The sequence below is a fragment of the Brassica oleracea genome, chromosome C5, assembly GCF_000695525.1.
Source record: "Brassica oleracea var. oleracea cultivar TO1000 chromosome C5, BOL, whole genome shotgun sequence".
In the NCBI taxonomy this organism is placed as follows: Eukaryota; Viridiplantae; Streptophyta; class Magnoliopsida; order Brassicales; family Brassicaceae; genus Brassica; species Brassica oleracea.
The window spans coordinates 4,421,518-4,439,769 of NC_027752.1; the positions used below are offsets into that span (position 1 = coordinate 4,421,518).

General features: G+C 36.2%; 5 protein-coding genes across 5 annotated transcripts; 3 read left to right on the plus strand and 2 right to left on the minus strand.

The window, feature by feature from the left end:
- The first annotated feature begins 2,231 nt into the window (after nucleotides 1–2,231).
- LOC106343869 (ribose-phosphate pyrophosphokinase 3, chloroplastic) lies at nucleotides 2,232–4,718 on the plus strand. The gene is made up of 7 exons (XM_013783204.1): nucleotides 2,232–2,664; nucleotides 3,048–3,363; nucleotides 3,460–3,555; nucleotides 3,702–3,770; nucleotides 3,991–4,119; nucleotides 4,208–4,307; nucleotides 4,415–4,718. The coding sequence occupies exons 1-7, from the start codon at nucleotides 2,279–2,281 to the stop codon at nucleotides 4,546–4,548; spliced, it is 1,230 nt and encodes a 409-aa protein (XP_013638658.1). The 5' UTR covers nucleotides 2,232–2,278; the 3' UTR covers nucleotides 4,549–4,718.
- Nucleotides 4,719–6,005: 1,287 nt separating this feature from the next.
- On the plus strand, nucleotides 6,006–8,435 carry LOC106343583 (AP-1 complex subunit mu-2-like). Its single transcript, XM_013782834.1, has 11 exons — nucleotides 6,006–6,134; nucleotides 6,259–6,405; nucleotides 6,484–6,546; nucleotides 6,666–6,842; nucleotides 6,929–7,032; nucleotides 7,126–7,233; nucleotides 7,360–7,456; nucleotides 7,535–7,632; nucleotides 7,725–7,866; nucleotides 7,951–8,073; nucleotides 8,172–8,435. Exons 1-11 carry the CDS (start codon nucleotides 6,006–6,008, stop codon nucleotides 8,268–8,270), a joined length of 1,287 nt encoding a protein of 428 aa, XP_013638288.1. The 3' UTR covers nucleotides 8,271–8,435.
- A 3,500-nt stretch (nucleotides 8,436–11,935) lies between these two features.
- On the minus strand, nucleotides 11,936–12,731 carry LOC106293953. The gene has a single exon (XM_013729585.1). It carries the CDS (start codon nucleotides 12,681–12,683, stop codon nucleotides 12,177–12,179), a length of 507 nt encoding a protein of 168 aa, XP_013585039.1. The 5' UTR covers nucleotides 12,684–12,731; the 3' UTR covers nucleotides 11,936–12,176.
- A 2,578-nt stretch (nucleotides 12,732–15,309) lies between these two features.
- Nucleotides 15,310–17,013, plus strand: LOC106344072. The gene is made up of 3 exons (XM_013783451.1): nucleotides 15,310–15,642; nucleotides 15,998–16,110; nucleotides 16,195–17,013. Exons 1-3 carry the CDS (start codon nucleotides 15,390–15,392, stop codon nucleotides 16,828–16,830), a joined length of 1,002 nt encoding a protein of 333 aa, XP_013638905.1. The 5' UTR covers nucleotides 15,310–15,389; the 3' UTR covers nucleotides 16,831–17,013.
- A 65-nt stretch (nucleotides 17,014–17,078) lies between these two features.
- Nucleotides 17,079–17,874, minus strand: LOC106344074. The gene has a single exon (XM_013783452.1). The coding sequence runs from the start codon at nucleotides 17,862–17,864 to the stop codon at nucleotides 17,163–17,165; it is 702 nt and encodes a 233-aa protein (XP_013638906.1). The 5' UTR covers nucleotides 17,865–17,874; the 3' UTR covers nucleotides 17,079–17,162.
- Between the last annotated feature and the right edge of the window lie 378 nt (nucleotides 17,875–18,252).

An 18,252-nucleotide genomic window follows, 5' to 3' on the forward strand; every position in this document is an offset into this window, starting at 1 on the left:
AAAACCGGAAAACAGAACTTTTTCGCCAAAACCGGAAAACGCAATTTTCCCGCCAAAACTGGAAAACAGAATTTTCCCGCCAAAACCTAAAATACACAATTTTTCCGCCAAAAACAGCAAACACAATTTTTCCGCCAAAACAGGAAAAATACATTTTCCCGCCAAAATCGGAAAACACAATTTTCCCACCAAAATCGCGAAAAAGCTTTTCCCGCCAAAATCACGAAAAAAAACTTTCCCGTCTAAATCGTGAAAAAAACTTTTCTCGTCGAAAACTCTTTTTCCCGTCCAAACCGCAAAACATATTTTTCCGCCAAACCCATAAAAAAACACTTTTTCGCCGAAAACACATTTTTCTTCTAAAACCGCAAAAATATTTTCCGCCAAAACCGTAAAAATGCTATTTTTCCGCCGAAACGTAAAAAAAATTATATTTTAATCATTTTATTAACAAGTCCACCTGGATGTAGATGGAAGTTAAGAAATGAAAAGCAAACGAACATAGTTGCATTCAGATGATTCATCTGGATGCATGGACGAAATGAAGAAACGAACAACACCCAGATGGAGCATCTGGATAAGACATCTAGATGGACCATCTGGATGCATCTTCCAGATGTACAAACTAACAAGGCCTATATATGTTCACCAAGTATATATTTTAAAGTACTTTTTCATGGAGTGATAATCAAGTTATCAGGATCTACAACTTGTGAGTATTGCGCATATGATCATCAATTCATCATATATATCCTACATCGTCGTTAGTGATGGGTGGGTATTTGTCTCCACCAACTTGTCGATGATAGTACATATATATGTGATATATGTTAAGTACGTAGGTTAGTATGTTTACTGCTTTTTTTTGTGGATACATTTTTTTTTTGGTAAAAAAAAATATGGTTTCACTTCTTTGCCGGGAATCTAAGCATTATAAATAGTTTCTCCTATCGTGAATTGAACCTGGATGGCGGTAGTTACAGCCGTAACTCTTTTACCACTAGGCCAACTCGTCGCTGGAATTTTTTTTGTGGATACATGCACGTCGGTGTGTCTAGATTTGCGTACATATCCGTCTGCCAAATCATCCTTGATATGTCCTCTAACAAAAATAAAAAGTTGTGTTTGTGTCTACAATCTTCATATTTTATATGTCAAATACGACTACATTAATCTAAGTAACAAAGAGTTTAAGTAAAAGTTCAGAAAAGAAACAACGTGTGTTCCGCAGGATAGTTTCAAAAGGAATTGGACTGGAGTAACTGTGATGGAGAGAAGAGTTCTCATATGAAAAGGGAGACAGAGAGACCGTGACACCTGCTAAAATGAGAAACACAGAAAATACAAAAATGAGTTTTAAATGAGAATAGGGAATCCGAGGAAGCGCGTGATCTAAGCTATGTAAATACTACAAACCTAACACATATTTAATGTTTATGATAGTTATAAATAATGATTTCCATGCAGTAGTATTAAATGTATCTTGTAGAATATGCAACTATTAAATGGAAAAGAGTCGTTGAGATTCAGACTTTGTTCAGTTTACATTGCCCACACTCGTTCAGTTGACGGTCATATGTTTTGACTCTCTAATAAATCTCTGGTCAGAAAAGATTTTCGAGGGCTTCGAAGCTTGGACGAAAGTTATTGCACCAAAGAAAATTTGATGGCTGAGATATCAGAATAATCCTACTATTCGTTTTGTCGGTGTTTTTGAGGTATCTCAGCATATAACAAACGTTTAAGCAGCCGGTGGAACACTAATGAAGAATACTGTTGGACTCGGTGGTATAGTTTGACGCTACTTCTATTCAACTAACACATTTTCTATGCTTAAAACGATTTCAGGCGCGTGTACCTTCCCAAGTTTATTGTTTGCCTCCACATCCTCCTCCTCTTTCCTCCTAACTCTTAAACCGGAAACAAACCGACTACCCCGATCGATATTCTAATTAAACCTAGAGAAATCATTTGATATCGGCTTTAATACTGTAAAAACAAGATTGGAATTTGGAAGAATCCTAAACATACTTGTAATGTGAATTTTCGTACAAATTAAACTCGAACCGATGGTTAGGTAAATTAGTGAGATCAAACCGGAACAAATCCAACACCTTTCACAACGTGTCTCATTTGACAGGTAGGGGCATATGTGTCAATTTCTAATATCTTCGCCACATGTCAGATTCTTTTTAAGCGCAAAAAAATAGTACTAATTTTTTAATTTTTGAAGATATCCGCCGAAAACTTCGTATTTTTTGACCCTTCGTCTTCGGAAATGGCGGCTATTTCTCCGGCGACTGCAACAACCGCTGCCTCTCTATCTCTCCCTCAGTTGAGCTCCTCTCCATCGTCGTTATCGTCTCCGTTTTCTCTGAGTTTCAAAACCGCTACAGTCGGTGGTCGCTGCGTGAGGTGTGGAGTCAGAAGCTTAGAGAACCAGTCAGGTCATCGGAGCCTCGATTTCTTGTCCAATGGGGATCCGATCAGCCTGATTAGCCCGAATTCGTCGTCTTCTCCGATATCAATGTCTGCATCAGCGTCGGAATCTGGTTCGAAGTGCTCGAAGCGTGTATGTCTCTTCCACAGCGACGAGACTAGAGATCTCGCCGAGAGAATCGTCGCCCAATCGGATTGTATCGAGCTACGAAGCATCAATTGGAAGTAAAAAAATCTCTATCTCTCTCTCTCTCTCTCTCTGTTTGATTACTTGAAAAGCTTTCTCTTTTATGTTAATGCGATCCTTTGTGAAATATGAAGAAAGCTATCGAAAGCTGATGATAGCTTTGACTTTGTTCTTACCGATTCGAATTTTCAAATGTGAGTTTCTTTGGTGGGTTTGGTCGATGGTCTTTCTTACCCCAGAGTTCAAAGTTGAGACCTTGAGATATTCTATAGCTCTTTTAAATCACTCTTAGTGTATCTTATGCTATGTAAGTGGAGAGAAATTTTGCATTAGGGATTCTAAGCTGAGGATTATTTGGTTTGATAATTGAGTTTTTGTTAACAAAGTTATATTCACAATCATTTGTTCTTTTTTTTTGTAGGAAATTTGACGATGGATTCCCTAATCTGTTCATACAAAATGCTCAAGGCATTCGTGGGCAGCACGTGGCCTTCTTGGCTTCGTTCAGTTCACCGGCTGTGATCTTCGAGCAGCTCTCGGTTATCTATGCTCTACCCAAGCTTTTCGTTTCGTCGTTTACACTTGTTCTTCCGTTCTTCCCCACTGGAACTTCTGAGAGAATGGAGGACGAAGGAGACGTGGCGACTGCTTTCACTCTGGCTAGGATACTCTCGAACATACCGGCTTCTAGAGGAGGACCGACTAGCTTGGTGACATTCGATATACACGCCTTGCAGGTCTTCATCATAACTCTGATCGTTGCTGATGACTCTTTTTGTTTTTGTTCTCTATGTTTTATCTTAGATTTTTGCATGTCTTTGTTTGGATTGTAGGAAAGGTTCTACTTTGGTGATACTATACTTCCGTGCTTTGAAAGTGGTATACCTTTGCTCAAGAATAGACTCCAGGCTCTACCTGATTCTGATAACGTAAGCCTCTTTCCCTTTAGTTTTTTATCACAGATGTATCAGTTCCATCATCTCTAAAAGAACGAGCTTTTTTCATGTAACTCGCTATAGATTAGAGTTCCATTCAAGCTTCATTCATGTTTGTTATTGATGTTCATTTGTTTCAGATATCTATTGCATTCCCGGATGATGGAGCATGGAAACGTTTCCACAAACAACTCCAACATTATCCAACGGTATCATACTACTTTCTAATGCTGTCTCTCACTAGCATCTTACAGTGAATACATGTGGACCGTTTTAGTATATAGCAGCCTGTGTTTAGCACCATGAGTTCTTCAAGGTCATATTAGATCTAAATCCAAAACAAGCATTGCATCATCATATCTTGATTCTTGAGCAAAAATCTGTACATTAATCCTTCAGGCTTACCTAATAATCCCCTATGTCATTCAGATTGTTTGCAACAAAGTTAGAATGGGAGACAAACGAATAGTGCGTATCAAAGAGGGCGACGCTGAAGGAAGGCACGTCGTGATAGTCGATGATTTGGTTCAGTCGGGTGGCACGTTAATCGAATGCCAGGTGCTGTACTCACATTCAACTATCAAAAGTAGTAGTAACTCTCTTCTCACTGCGTTCATAACTAACCTCTAAGTCCTGTGCCATTCAGAAAGTTTTAGCTGCACATGGAGCAGCTAAAATAAGCGCATATGTAACACATGGCATATTCCCCAAGAGTTCATGGAAACGTTTCAAGCTAGACACCAAAGGTTACAACCATTATACAAAATGTTATGATATCTTCCAAACCGAGTAGTTTCTTTTTCTTTGTGTCAGTAATAAAAATCTTTCTTTGTTGTGTCTTTTCTTGGTGCAGGCGATCCTGCGGAAGGTTTTAGCTATTTCTGGATCACAGACTCTTGTGGATTGACAGTGAAAGAGGTGATGAACAAGCCTCCTTTTGAAGTTCTGAGCCTCGCTGGTTCCATAGCTTCTGCTCTTCAAGTTTAAGTTTCTTTGGTTCTGAGTAGACAAATCCAGCGGGAAATAATTTTTGGGTTTGTGAGAATCTGATTTATGAACTTTGGTGTATAGTCTCGTTTGAAGCATTGGCCATTCCAGAGGTTTGTTTTTTTAATGTAGGAGAATCCAATAATGTGATGATGATTCAGTTCCACTTCTTTGTACTTATTTGCCAATAAATTGAGATTATCGAACGTAATTTAATTTTTCTGAATATCAAATTCATTTAAAAAGAAAAGAAAAAGAAAGAAAATCTACGGATAAAGCTGCTAGATGTTAAAATCCAATTCCAGTTGGCAAGAAAATTATCTGGTTTGAATGAAGTTTGTTGAGCAAAAAAGAGAAAAAGTTATATGGGTTTAGTTTTGACTCAACCCGAGTAATGGATCATCCTATAGAGCGTCTTGCTCCGAGGTTAGCTGCACTGAGAATAGAACTCTGTCCATGCCACATGACTGTTGGTTACTTCTGGAAAGTCTACTTTGTTCTTCTCCATTCAAGGCTCGGTAAACACGATGCTCAGCTTTTGTCTTCCCCACAGGTTATAACCTCTGCTCAATCTTACTACCACCACCATGCTCCTCCTGAGTTCCTTTCTCCAGGAATATATGCCTTCGAACCTCCTTCAATCGTGTATCCCGATTTCCAAAAGACGGTTCGCTGGTCTGAAAATGTGGAGTTCATCGATAAAGCTGTTATCGAGGAAGAACCAATCCAGAAGATCGACAAAAATAGTGGAAGCCTAAGCCCAACACTCAAAGATGATGATTGGCCAGGAGAGGAAGATTTGTGGTCATAAGTGGACTCCAATGTACACAGTGAATGAGGATGATGTTTCTTTCACTGATCTCGAAGGTGACCGACGATATAAGTAGCTTAGCACTCAAGGAACATGAAACATCATCTAGGGTCATAATGAATCTGGCTTGTTGCTTTGCCCTGCCTCGAGCTCGAATCAATGGAACTGAACGTAAGGATTTGTGCCGAATCAAAGCGTGAAGAAGTCTGAGTTGGGTTGCTTGTGAAAGAAAGAAAAAGGTTGTGAAACATGTACAGAAGAGTTCTTTGATCACTTGAATTGCATTGTAAGGAAACATGGAAAAAAAACAAGTGATAAACTAGGTGAAATGTCTTGTTTTTATTAGGCAAAAAAAAAAAAAAAAAAAAAAGCATTTTTAATTGCTCGTCACCGCATACGACGCCGTTTCGATGGAATCTTAAAAGGCATGTTTGCCAACAGAGTTAGTAATGGGAATCTGAATCGAGCAAATCGACAGATCGTGAATAAAAAGACTTTTATCGAAACCAGTCAAGCTGCAGCACGATGATGATGATCTCAGCTCATTCTTCTCTTTGATGCTGCATCTCCGGCCAAGCAATAAAATTCTTCAGATCTCGTCTTCCGTTTGATCGGATCTGATATCGCGGAATCCAAGAGAAACAACATGGCAGGGGCGGCCTCCGCGCTGTTTCTCCTCGACATCAAGGGCCGCGTCCTCGTCTGGCGCGATTACCGCGGCGACGTCACCGCTGCTCAAGCCGAGCGTTTCTTCACCAAACTCATCGAGAAAGAGGTGTTTTACTGTTCCCAATAACAATTATAAGATTATCGTGATTTCATCTGTATTGATGAGTTTTGCTTATTGTTCATAGATTAGAGTTTGAATCAGTAATCAATACAATTTATGCTTATTTCAGGGAGAATCAGAGTCTAATGATCCGGTTGTTTACGATAACGGAGTGACCTACATGTTTGTACAGCATAGTAACGTTTACCTCATGATAGCTTCCAGGCAGAACTGTAACGCTGCCAGTCTTCTCTTCTTCCTGCATCGCGTTATCGATGTAAGGCATCCATCCCCCTTTATGATCTGTTTCAAATCATTTTACGTGCTTTTTTTTTTTTTTAATACTAATTTGTAGGTCTTCAAGCACTATTTTGAGGAGTTGGAGGAAGAGTCATTGAGGGATAACTTTGTGGTTGTGGTAATGTTACTGCTGCTTCTCCCTTTATACCTTTCTTGTTATTTCTCTTGATGAATCTATTATGCTGGTGTGGGAAAACAAATATATTAGATACTGAATTTGAATTGTGTTGGTGGCAGTATGAGTTACTTGACGAGATGATGGACTTTGGTTACCCTCAGTATACTGAAGCAAGAATCCTTAGTGAGTTCATCAAGACTGATGCTTATAGGATGGAAGTCACACAGAGACCTCCCATGGCTGTCACTAATGCTGTTTCGTGGAGGAGTGAGGGGTTACAGTTCAAGAAAAACGAAGTAGGTTCTTGCTTACTTTACAAGCAGGGAAACATTTTGTTTTTATATATTTTTAGGTCTGTAAATGTTGATGTTTTGCTTTCCAGGTTTTCTTGGACGTGGTAGAGAGTGTAAATATCCTTGTGAACAGTAATGGGCAAATTGTGAGGTCTGATGTCGTTGGAGCATTGAAGATGCGAACATATCTGAGGTGCGTTTTCTACTGTTCTATATCAAGCAAAGCATGTTAGATCAAAACTCTCTCTGTTTTGACTCTCTGCTTCTTACTCTATGGTTATTACAGTGGAATGCCAGAGTGTAAGCTAGGTCTGAACGATAGAGTACTGTTGGAAGCACAGGGACGAGCAACAAAAGGAAAAGCTATTGATTTGGAGGACATCAAATTTCATCAGTACGCTTTCCTCTTGCAACTCCAAACATTCTCTGACAGTCACTTCTTATCCGGATCATTGTTTTTTTTTACCGCAATAAAATATACTATGCTTGAGTTTTACATGTGTCTTTCTTCAAATTACAGGTGTGTTCGATTGGCCCGTTTTGAGAACGATAGGACAATATCTTTCATACCACCTGATGGGGCTTTTGATTTAATGACATATAGACTCAGTACCCAGGTTCGAAATGTGAAATACTGCGCGGATGGTTCCCTCCTTGCACAAAGTAAATCTCTTTCTTACATAATATTTGTTCAGGTAAAGCCTCTTATATGGGTCGAAGCTCAGATAGAGAGACATTCCAGGAGTCGTGTTGAGATGCTAGTAAAAGCGAGAAGCCAGTTCAAGGAAAGAAGGTAACTAGAATCGTTTGTGTGTGTGCGACTTTGTTTGATTTTACCTTTTACGATATAAAAAAAAGGTTTCAATAAGAGTTGCTTTCCTGCAGCACTGCAACGAATGTTGAGATCGAGTTGCCTGTACCAACTGATGCATCCAACCCCACCGTTAGAACATCTCTCGGGTCTGCAGCATATGCTCCCGAAAAAGATGCATTGGTTTGGAAAATCAAGTCTTTCCCTGGGAACAAGGTAAGTAGTGCTAATGATTTTTTTAATGTGAGAACTGACTATGTAATGTTGAATGCTCTGACACTAAGTTTTGAAACAATGTAGGAGTATATGTTGAGAGCAGAGTTCCATCTCCCAAGTATAACCGCAGAGGAAGCCACGCCTGAGCGAAAAGCTCCTATCCGTGTCAAATTCGAGATACCATATTTCACTGTTTCAGGAATACAGGTTAGTAAATATATACAGTATCAGGTATTTTCTATGTTTCTACAGTCAAACCTTTTAAACTGAAGAGTCCTGATGGGTGTTAATTATGGGTATTACAGGTTCGGTACTTGAAGGTCATTGAGAAGAGCGGGTACCAAGCTCTTCCGTGGGTGAGGTATATAACCATGGCTGGTGAGTACGAACTCAGGCTCATGTAATGTGTGACTGTGTTGTTTCTTTTATATATTTTGGTAAGCCATTTGTCAAAGAAACAAAGCAGAGGAAGATCGAGGAAAATGGAAAAAAAATTTAGCTGATAATTTTTTTTTACGGTGAAGGTTGTTTAAGAAGCCCATATTTCTTGTGAATTGTTTCTTAGCGTTCTCTATATGTTTCCTGTAAGGTTTTTTTTTTTATGAAACTTTCAATTTGGTTATTCGAAATTGGGAGTTTAAAAAAAAAAAAAAAATTGACACCGAGAAGTCTAGTATCATTCGGTTAGTTCTTAATGTTTTTTTTTTTTTTTTTTTTTTTTTTTTTTTTTGGGGGTGGCCACTGGGTTCTTGATAAAAAAACGGAGAGTTTTCTGCAAGATGCTATCTCAAGTCCCTAAATCATAGGCAATTTTTTTGGATGATCATTATTGTCTTCCAATAAGATATGGCTGATAGAATCTGGCGGGTATTCCTAATGGGACTTGGATAGTAAACGAACATGTTAATATAACAAACTTAATTATATAAATTTTAAATGAGAGGTAGATGAATATGTCTGAATTAATGAATTTATTTCTTGAGGGTGTAAAGCGTTAACCTTAGATGAATATGGTCAATTCAAAGTTTCACAATCTTGGAAACCTAGAGCTGTTGACTAAATGAATTGGCAAGTAATCGAACGTAATTCCTGGAAGTCGAACTATAAACTTATTACATGCCTTATCTCTCATAGTAGGAAATGGAAAGTTGAATCATATACTGCAAATCCATACCAATTCAATGAATGACTTAATAGTTAATAGTGATATTCGCACGTTGACCGAAATCAAGAAACATTATTGCGAATTGTTCTCTAACCAAATAAATTTGTCTCAATTCCTTTATTTTAGTATATATACATTGTGCTGACAATTACAGTTAATCATAAGACAAAAAGAATCACGAAACAGTCCTTTGAGACAGCCTAACCATGAAATCATCACAAATAGCTCTAGCTTGCATTGTCATGCTCTCACTTTTCGCTCTGCATCAGTGTGCGTATATATTTCTTCAAGTATAATACACACATATATCAAATCTCTGAGATTTTTTTTTCCATCATTCTTGTGTGTTCAAATTGATATTTAGGTGCGAGCATGGATGTTCAAGCGGTGGAGAAATCGAACTATGGAATCAATGTACCAACGTGTTATCATGGCCCATGCCATGCTCTGGTACCTGATTGTTGGTGTTGTGAACATTTGCATCACTGTTGGTCAGGAAATACCGGCCAAAGTTATTGCAACGAACAGTGTCAACTACAAGCATAATTAACACATGTTTCTTAGTAATTTCATTATAATGAAAAATATAATGTGCAAGAATTTTTTTTCTAAGAATAACTTTTAAAAAGTTGAGACACATTCTAGCTATATAGCTTTTTCTTAGAAGTTTTATTTTAGAAAATTGAGTGCTAAAATTAAATTACATATGTGTTAAATAAAGAATATTTACTAATAATGATGTACACCCTTGATAAACCTATGAAATTTTTACATCTAGAGACACATTTTGTCTTATCAATTACACTGCAAGATACATTGTGCTTGTAAGACACTTTCTAGTATTAAAAAGACCAAAAACTCCCTAACTGAAAAATTATATACATTAACATTTTTTTACTTTTTCTTTTGTCTCTCTCGTTCTTTCAACGTGACTTTATTCAAATTTCATCTTCCAATGATTCTATCACCTCTTTTTTTCTCTCCCTAACACAAAAAGAAAAAAAAAGCATACCGAAAGACTACAACTTGTAAAAAAATAAAAAGATTGTAGAAAAAGAAGAAGGTAGTTTGAACTTCTCATCTTCTAAATCCTAGATTCTCCGAATTTGTCTGATCTTTTAAATCTTTTTAATCGATTCTCATTTTGTTGGTTTCTTAGTGTTGTTGTGAATTTTAAAATCCAGATCTGCAAAGTTACGATTTCAGAATCCAGATCTGCAAAAGATGTGGACGGATAGCGTGTGGATGGGAGTTACGTGGATAAGTGGTGTGTGGATAGCTGGAACGTGGATGGGTTATGCGTGGATGGTTGAACAAATCTCTGGGAACTAGTGAGATTCTTTCCACAAAGAAGATTATTTTTTTTACCTTTCTTACATCGAACACAAATTATAAATTCATGTATTTGATGAAATCTAATCCTCACTTTTTTTAAAATGATGTCCACATTTTCTTTGTACACAATTAATTCATTTATATTATTTTTTCATGGATGGCTTATCCATCCAATACTATCTACAATATTTTAATTATAAAAACATTTTCTATGTTTTTATTTTTAAATTTCTAAAGTATGTATAAATGGATGTCGAAATGTAGAGGATGAAAAGTTAAAATTTATTACATCAAATTTATTTATTTATATTTATTAATATTTGAGGTAAAAACAAATAAGTAAATGAAGTTGAAATTAATAACAAAGCTCTTATCAGGAGCATTATTGTCCAATCAAATAGCAAGTGCCAAGGAAAAGTGCCTCAAATGTTGAATGTGTCTCTGAATGTAAGACAAACTCAGAATGTGACCCATGGTGTAAACAACTCTAAACCTATTCAGTTTTCAAACTTTTCCAAGCAGTCTACATAAAGTGACTAAGCAAAATCTAACTATGATGCTTTTAATTTTGGTCTGAGAACGAGAATATGCACCAGTTTATGAATTAGTCTGGGTCTTTCCATAGGTCTCAGATACCTCCGAAATTTTTTTTTTTAAAAAATCATGCATCATGTGTTTTTCTAGCTCTAACTTCAAACTTTTCATTAGCCAACTACATATTTATCCTCCTCAATAGGTTTAACCAACTTGGCACCATAGAATATAATTTAGAGGTTATTCTCAGAGGAAAAACTTCCTTTGCAATTCTATCTGCCACTCTGTTCCTTTCTCGCCAAATGAAAACTACCCTATGGTCCTTTATCCATGAAAGCTTATTCTTCATGTCTTGAATATAAGCATTAAGCACGGGCCATATAAACATATATATTCTTCATGTCTCATGTGTTATCGACGTGTCATGTTGAATCAAAGTTTTGGACTACGTCAACTACACCAAAATTTGTTTAGACGTGAGTTTTATAATAGTAAAATGATACGTCTAATGATGGACCATACAATATTATACCTTGTCTCGACCTTAGAATTAATGATCTATTTTCTAATTAAAAGAAAATTTTATTATCACTTAAAAAAATTAATTATGTTAATACAATATATTGTGTTATGATTCTTAGCTCTACTGAATAAACAAAATCAGCTGTTGGTCAAAAGAGAAAAGGTTGGGGGAGACTCTAGAGCAAGTGTTCACAAGCAGCAATACTTAGCATGAAACATTTTATGTGTTCTTTTCCTTCTTTTATATACTCTCTGTTAATTTTTGTTCTCTTTTTCTTATTTAACATTTAGTATATTTTGAGAGACAAATATAAGATCTATAAATTCTTTATGTTTTTCTTGTTGATTCTTGAAGTTCTTCTTCTTTTCTTTCTATGTACCCATCTTCCCTACATTTTCTTTATGTCAGCTACTCTATAATCTGTTTTTTTTTTTTAAATATATCTGGAGTGTAAGGTATTAACCACCACATATTGATATAATGCTATGGATAAATGAAATTTCTGAAAGCTATCATATGACTGAAATTACCATAAGAAAAAATAATAATCTAATAGCAATTAATTACATAAGATAAATATTAGTTATACCCAGTGGCGTTTACACGACGAATGATGATCAACAAACAGCTCCCCAAAATAAAATCAACAAAGAAAAGCCCTTTTTCATTAGTTAGAATTTTTTGTTCTCTTTTTCATTTAGAAGAAATTAATTAGTTTTTTATTGGAGAAAATAACAAATGTTTGTTATTTGATCATCTAATCAATGTAGACAACATCAAGCAATTGGTGCCAATTTTCCTCAAATCAACCGCTGCATTTTGAACCGTATTAACCTGACCCTTGTCAATGAACCCTTCAACACATACACCGAAATCAGACACAGCCGCAGTTAAAAACGTGTTCATCGCCATCACATTACGTTTCCTTATACTCTTCCTCGCGTTTGCCAAATTATATAGCGCGTCGGTAAACGTTTCATAACATGTAGTGATCTCTTGGTTACCGCTTTTGTACCTGGCCGCTTCAGTTAAAGCCAGCTTTGTCTTAGCCTCCAAAGCCTGTATGGTTTGGTGCGTGGCTCTTCTTGGGTTCGTGACACGCTTCACCAAAGGCTGGCACAGAGATGGATACGCGGTGTGAGAGCATAGGTTCATCATACGTGATGCTTCCACGGCTTGGCTGGAAAAGAGGAAGATCAATACGGCGGCGGATGCCGCGACGGCCGCAAAACGCAGCTCGAAAGTGTCGCGACCCGCCATTTTATTTGTTTTATTTAAACCTTTTTAGTTGAATTGAGAAAAATTAGCCGACACAATTTTTATGTCGGGGCTATAGTTGTTTATATATAGAAAAAAGGTTATTTTTTTTTTTGTTTTAAAATTGTTGGTGGTGCGCGTTTTGCGTTTATTCCGTTTTTGTTTAGTAGTTTATAGAAATGTAAACATAATCTGAGGTTTGTCTTGTTTTAAACAGATGATCTTCACCATAGTTCTTTGATGCATATGTGGACTAGTTTATACTTTATACATACAAATATTGTTGTTATATACTCCCTTAGATGCTTTGACCAAAAAAAAACGTACTCCCTTGGCTGTTGGTATATCAGAGCATCTCCAAAAATACTCTATATTATAGAGTTTGCAAAATTCTATATTTGAAGTTTCAATATGTTTTTTTCCAAAAGTAAAACTTCAAATTTAATTTCAAAATTATTTGTAATTTACGCTATAGTTCTTTTTTAGCAACTACACTATAGTCCTTATATTTGTCATAATTAATATATATTCATAAACTTTTATAAATAACTAGCATATATATAAAAATATAATAATAATATTAATTAATAAAATTTTATACGAAAATATAAAATTATAAATATAAATACATAATTAAATATTAAACTACAAGAAAAATACCACAATTATTACATAAAATTATTTTCTTAATGCTCCATTTTCAGTTAAACAAAATTTGCTTGGACAATATTTTATAAGTTCCAGAGCAAATATTTACTAGACTATTAGTGTTGCTGTAATATTTAAATTTGTGTGATAATTATGTCTTCATGTTTCTTTAAAAAAATTTATTAAGTTTCTTTTGTAATATTCTCATTGTCTAATTCTAAATAAATTTGAATTATTTAAAATATAAATTTGAAATATTTAAAATATACAAAAATTTTAAAGATTAAAACGATGAATGAGAAAACACTTAAAAATCATAAATATGATGTATAATTAATTATAGGGTTTTCTGCAAAAAAACCTCGATCAAGTTTTTTTTGCTTGGAAACCCACGTGTATATTTTTAACTGAAATCAAAACTACGTAGTTTTTAGTAATTTTTATTTTGGAAAAATAGCATATCATGATGGTCGAACCCAGGTCTCAAATTAAACTAAAAGCGACTAAACCGTTTATGCTGCCGTGTCTCTTTGGTTAATTACCAAACACAATCATTTTTATTTACGGAATATACTTATTTTCTTCCTCCTTTCCTTGTATTGAGCTCCAGACGGATTCATACTCATGGAACGAGAACACATCGAAACAAGTTGATTTTGATTTTTGATAGAGGTGCTATTATGGGTTGTGCTTCGAAAATTTTCAATTATTTGAGTATAATGGTTGTCTTGCAGCTCCCTGGAGAAGTGTTTCTCCGTCAAAGTAAAATATGCGATATAATACACACATATATCAAATGTTTCTTTGATTTTGTTTTCCATCATTCTTGTGTGTTCAAATTGATATGTAGGTGCCATTATGGATGTTCAAATGGTGGAGAAATCCTCCCTGCCTCGAATTGACAAGATCTCAAGGGATGAAAGGTTAGGGAGACGTACTGTGCAAACCCTCCTGAGACAATGAAAGAACACAAAGTAAAAGATAATGACATAAAAACAGAACCAAACAAGTTAAAAAACTCAAGACCATAATTTTATTTACCAGCAACATTGGCGATGGATAGGTTCTTTAAGAATCTGGTTTCATGGGAGAGAGAGAGAGAGAGAGAGAGAGAGAGAGAGAGAGAGAGAGAGAGAGAGAGATTCTTACAGTATGAATATCTGAATCTGGATTGCAATAGAACTGTTTTGGAAAGATAAGAATCGAAAATCTCAAAATGCAGAGAAGGAGGGAAGGGCGGAGTTCCAAATTTTGTATACATTCCTTTTTTTTTACAAACCGGAAAATAAAACCGAATTCTAATCTCAAACCAAACCATACCATTACCGTATAATTAAAACAAGGAAACATATTATAAAACAGGGAATATGCATTTCTATTGGCTAAAAGTTATGAAAAATTGTTATTCACAAAAAACAATGCATATTTAATAAGTTTTCTTAATATATGTGAAAAGTCTAGAATATGCATCTTTTAAAAACAGAGGGAATATATTTTAAATAATCCTTATTTTATTGTAAAGTAAGAACGTGGGAATAACATGGTCAACAAGTAAAACACAGTCATTGGTAATAAAATTTATGGTGGATTTCTTTGGCTTATTCCCATTACTGCTCTTTTTAATTAATTATTTACAGAATGGTTTTAGTATTTAGTTATTTTGTTTAGAAACAAAATCTAAAATGAATTATCTTTATATCTATCTGTTTCATTGCAATTAACAGGAAAGTTTTAAATGTGATTTTATACAGGAAAATACAGTTGTTAAAATACAGGTAAGTGTGGTTCAGAAATTGAATAATTGATATCATTAGTATATATTTAGGGATCACTTCCCTATTGCCCTAAATACCATTTAAATATACATATTAACAGTTATTAAATGTTTTGACCAGAAAACAACTAATAAATGATTTATCTCTTAATTTGACTCTTTACATTTGTACTTATTTAATGACTAGCATAAGAGAAGAGATGATGTTTCACCCTTTTGCTTCTTCTACTCAACGTTGGTTGAGCCAACTCCTTTCTCTCTTCCCTCTCTCAAAGAATACTCTTGCAATGGTAAATCAACTAAAGGAGAAGAAGGAACAAGTTCAACAACAACAGCAGCAGAATCTTGACCCTGAAACTGAATCTTCTCGATTCTTCTTCTGCGGGAGCTTTTGCTCTGCCCTGTCGCGTCTGTTTAGTCTAACATGTGTGATCTTTTTGGTCCTTAGCTTTGCGACTCTCCTTTCAGCGATCTTCTGGCTATTCCCGCCGCGTCGATCGCTGCCTAGACACCATGCTGATGATATAGTTCATCTCAATGGTAAACCTCTCTTTCAACACAAAGTTTATCTTTTTTTTCCCTCAGTTACAGAGTTCTGCTTTAATTAAAGGTGGAGACTTTAAAGTACAGAAGCTATCTCTGGTTCTATATATTGAGTTATGAGCCTTAAAGGTGGAGACTTTGAGTACATAATCTATCTCTGGTTTTAGATATAGTTGCTGCTTCAGTTAAGGCCTTAAAGGTGAAGACTTTGAGTACATAAGCTATCTCTGGTTTTATATATATTATATGCTGTTTTAGTTAGAGCCTTAAAGGTGGAGACTTTTAAGTATTAAGTTCTTATATGACTCATTACATCCCCTCTTACATTGTCCTTTTCTTTGTCTGAAACCAGCATCAGTACAAGCATGCTTTAGACTCCACAAACCAGCTTCTAAGGTCATTTCCCATAGAGGAAAACTAGAGAAGGATATCTTTTCAAGTTTAGATCTCAGGAACCACACCAAGGTACACATTCTTTGCTCCAGAACGTATATAAAATGTGTATGTTTAGAGGTCTAATATCTATTTATTGTTTGAACTTGAGAACAGGTGACTGTTCTGTCTCTGCATCAACCAGGTGCATCTAACTTCACTGAAGTCAAGTTTGGAGTTCTGCCTGTACTTACTAACCATACATTAAGAAAAGACTCGTTAACTTCCCTGCGATCTTCTTTCGTTAACCTCTTTGCTCAAAGGTCGAGTCTGAACCTAAACAAATCAACTTTCGGGAAGCCAACTTCTTTTCAGGTTCTCAAGTTCCCTGGTGGAATAACTGTGGATCCTCTGGGACTCGAACCCGTCTCTGGATTACTAACGCTTGTGTTTAGCTTCACACTCGACGTTTCCTTGTCCGAGATACAACACAAAGTGGACCTGCTAAAGAATCAGCTCGAGCTTGTGTTGCATTTGGAGGTGTTCGAGAGTTTTCGTGTCGTTCTAACTAATCATAAAGGATCTACAGTATCTCCTCCTGTAACTGTTCGGGGTTGTGTTGTCTCAACAACCATGACAACTGTGGAAAGCCATATTCAGCAGAGATCCAACAATCTTGCTCAGCCTCCTGCTAAGAACTTCGGTCTAGACAACTCAGTTTTTGGTGAAGTCAAGAATGTTACTTTCACAGCTTACCCGGAGGGCACAGTTCTTGATTCTGATTCGGTGTTGGCACTAACGCCAAGTTCTTGACATGAAGCTTCTTACCAAACTGGGCAAAAACAGTTTTCTCTTTTCCTTTTTTAGGTACCTTAATATCTCAATTGGCAAAGGATGAAAATTTGTGTGAATGTTTCTTGTCTTACTTGCTAAGTAGCGGTGATAAAATGTATAATAAAGATTAATAACTTGTTATGGCAAACAACTTGCACCACCTCTCTTCCATGTGATCTCTAGCAGTATTATGAAACAGAGTTCTTCATTCTAATGACATGCAGCTTGAGTTTACTTTGATTATGTTGCTTGAAACAATACAAAAGAGAGAGAGAGTTACAGTTTCTGCATATTGAGTTTACATAGCCTCCCTATGATTGGTTTGTTACAGTTTCTTTGAATTGGTTTATCTCTTCTTCTAGCTTCTTGATGACTTCATCTTTCTCTGCAAGAGTCTCTAGCAATGTTCTATTCTCTTGACTAAGATCTTGAAACTGGCTGATGATTCCATTTATCTGCACTTCAATAGCTTCATCGCTAAGCTCGAAAGCAGTCTCCACAACCCTCAAAACCCGCCACAAGCTCACCACAACGATGAAACCTGTCCCTTTCCTGTCAAGAAACACCTGGAGAACCAGAGCTATAAGGGCAACCGCACCGTCCATCACACAGCCAGGTTGTCTGAAAAACGATTTCCCCATAGCAACAGCTAGAGCCGTGGATTTAACGGCGAGGATGCTCAGAATGGCGGTTCCTCCCCAACGGAACCATTCGTCCTTGTTTGACGTCTTCTTGGCTGATGTGCAGGAGAGGAGAGAGGAAGATAGTTCGAGGGACATTAGGACAATGTCGAGAGAGAGCAAGAAGATGGTGAAAAGGCGAACTTGGTATGACTCCAGGAACTCAGATAAAGTGATTCTCCACCGTGGTTCGGTGGAGGTGAGTTCTTGTTGGTGTTGTTTTGGGGAGAACAGGCAAAGTTGTCGCCATTTTTGCCGTCTGCACCAGCTCTTGATTAGGTTTTGGATGGAGAATTCGACATTTTCAAGTGTTCTGTTGTTGATGGAAGTCATGGAAAGATGAAAAGCGGTGGTGGGTTGTGATATGATGAGCGTTGAAGGAAGGCAATCATTTTTAATGAGTTGAGAAAATCCAGGTTTTTTGGGAAAGATTACTTTAAAGGAAAGTAAGCTTGAGATATGATGCAAGTTTACTTCTGTTGGCATGGTTATATATATTTAAATATTGTTACAGAATATTACCTGAACGAGAATTAGTATTACACATACCAAACTCAGAAGAAGAGTTCATTATACTAATTTAAGCATCAACATGATTACAGCAAAGGGCATTGGAGTTCTATCAACCCATGCCGGAACAGAAACTCTTTTATGAACTTCAAGGAATCATATGTTCTAGTGAAGGCCAAAGAGTTTTTTACCTTGGCCTCACGGGGCATGT

Excerpts from the sequence above, each read along its gene's own strand:
- LOC106343583 (XM_013782834.1), top strand. The coding sequence starts at position 6,006 with ATGGCAGGGGCGGCCTCCGCGCTGTTTCTCCTCGACATCAAGGGCCGC. Across the intron at positions 6,406-6,483 it reads TCCTGCATCGCGTTATCGAT|GTCTTCAAGCACTATTTTGA; the intron begins GTAAGGCATCCA and ends ACTAATTTGTAG. Across the intron at positions 7,867-7,950 it reads AGTCTTTCCCTGGGAACAAG|GAGTATATGTTGAGAGCAGA; the intron begins GTAAGTAGTGCT and ends GAAACAATGTAG.
- LOC106343869 (XM_013783204.1), top strand. The coding sequence starts at position 2,279 with ATGGCGGCTATTTCTCCGGCGACTGCAACAACCGCTGCCTCTCTATCT. Across the intron at positions 2,665-3,047 it reads CTACGAAGCATCAATTGGAA|GAAATTTGACGATGGATTCC; the intron begins GTAAAAAAATCT and ends TTTTTTTTGTAG. Across the intron at positions 3,771-3,990 it reads AACTCCAACATTATCCAACG|ATTGTTTGCAACAAAGTTAG; the intron begins GTATCATACTAC and ends TATGTCATTCAG.
- LOC106344072 (XM_013783451.1), top strand. The coding sequence starts at position 15,390 with ATGGTAAATCAACTAAAGGAGAAGAAGGAACAAGTTCAACAACAACAG. Across the intron at positions 15,643-15,997 it reads TGATATAGTTCATCTCAATG|CATCAGTACAAGCATGCTTT; the intron begins GTAAACCTCTCT and ends GTCTGAAACCAG. Across the intron at positions 16,111-16,194 it reads ATCTCAGGAACCACACCAAG|GTGACTGTTCTGTCTCTGCA; the intron begins GTACACATTCTT and ends ACTTGAGAACAG.
- LOC106293953 (XM_013729585.1), bottom strand. The coding sequence starts at position 12,683 with ATGGCGGGTCGCGACACTTTCGAGCTGCGTTTTGCGGCCGTCGCGGCA.
- LOC106344074 (XM_013783452.1), bottom strand. The coding sequence starts at position 17,864 with ATGACTTCCATCAACAACAGAACACTTGAAAATGTCGAATTCTCCATC.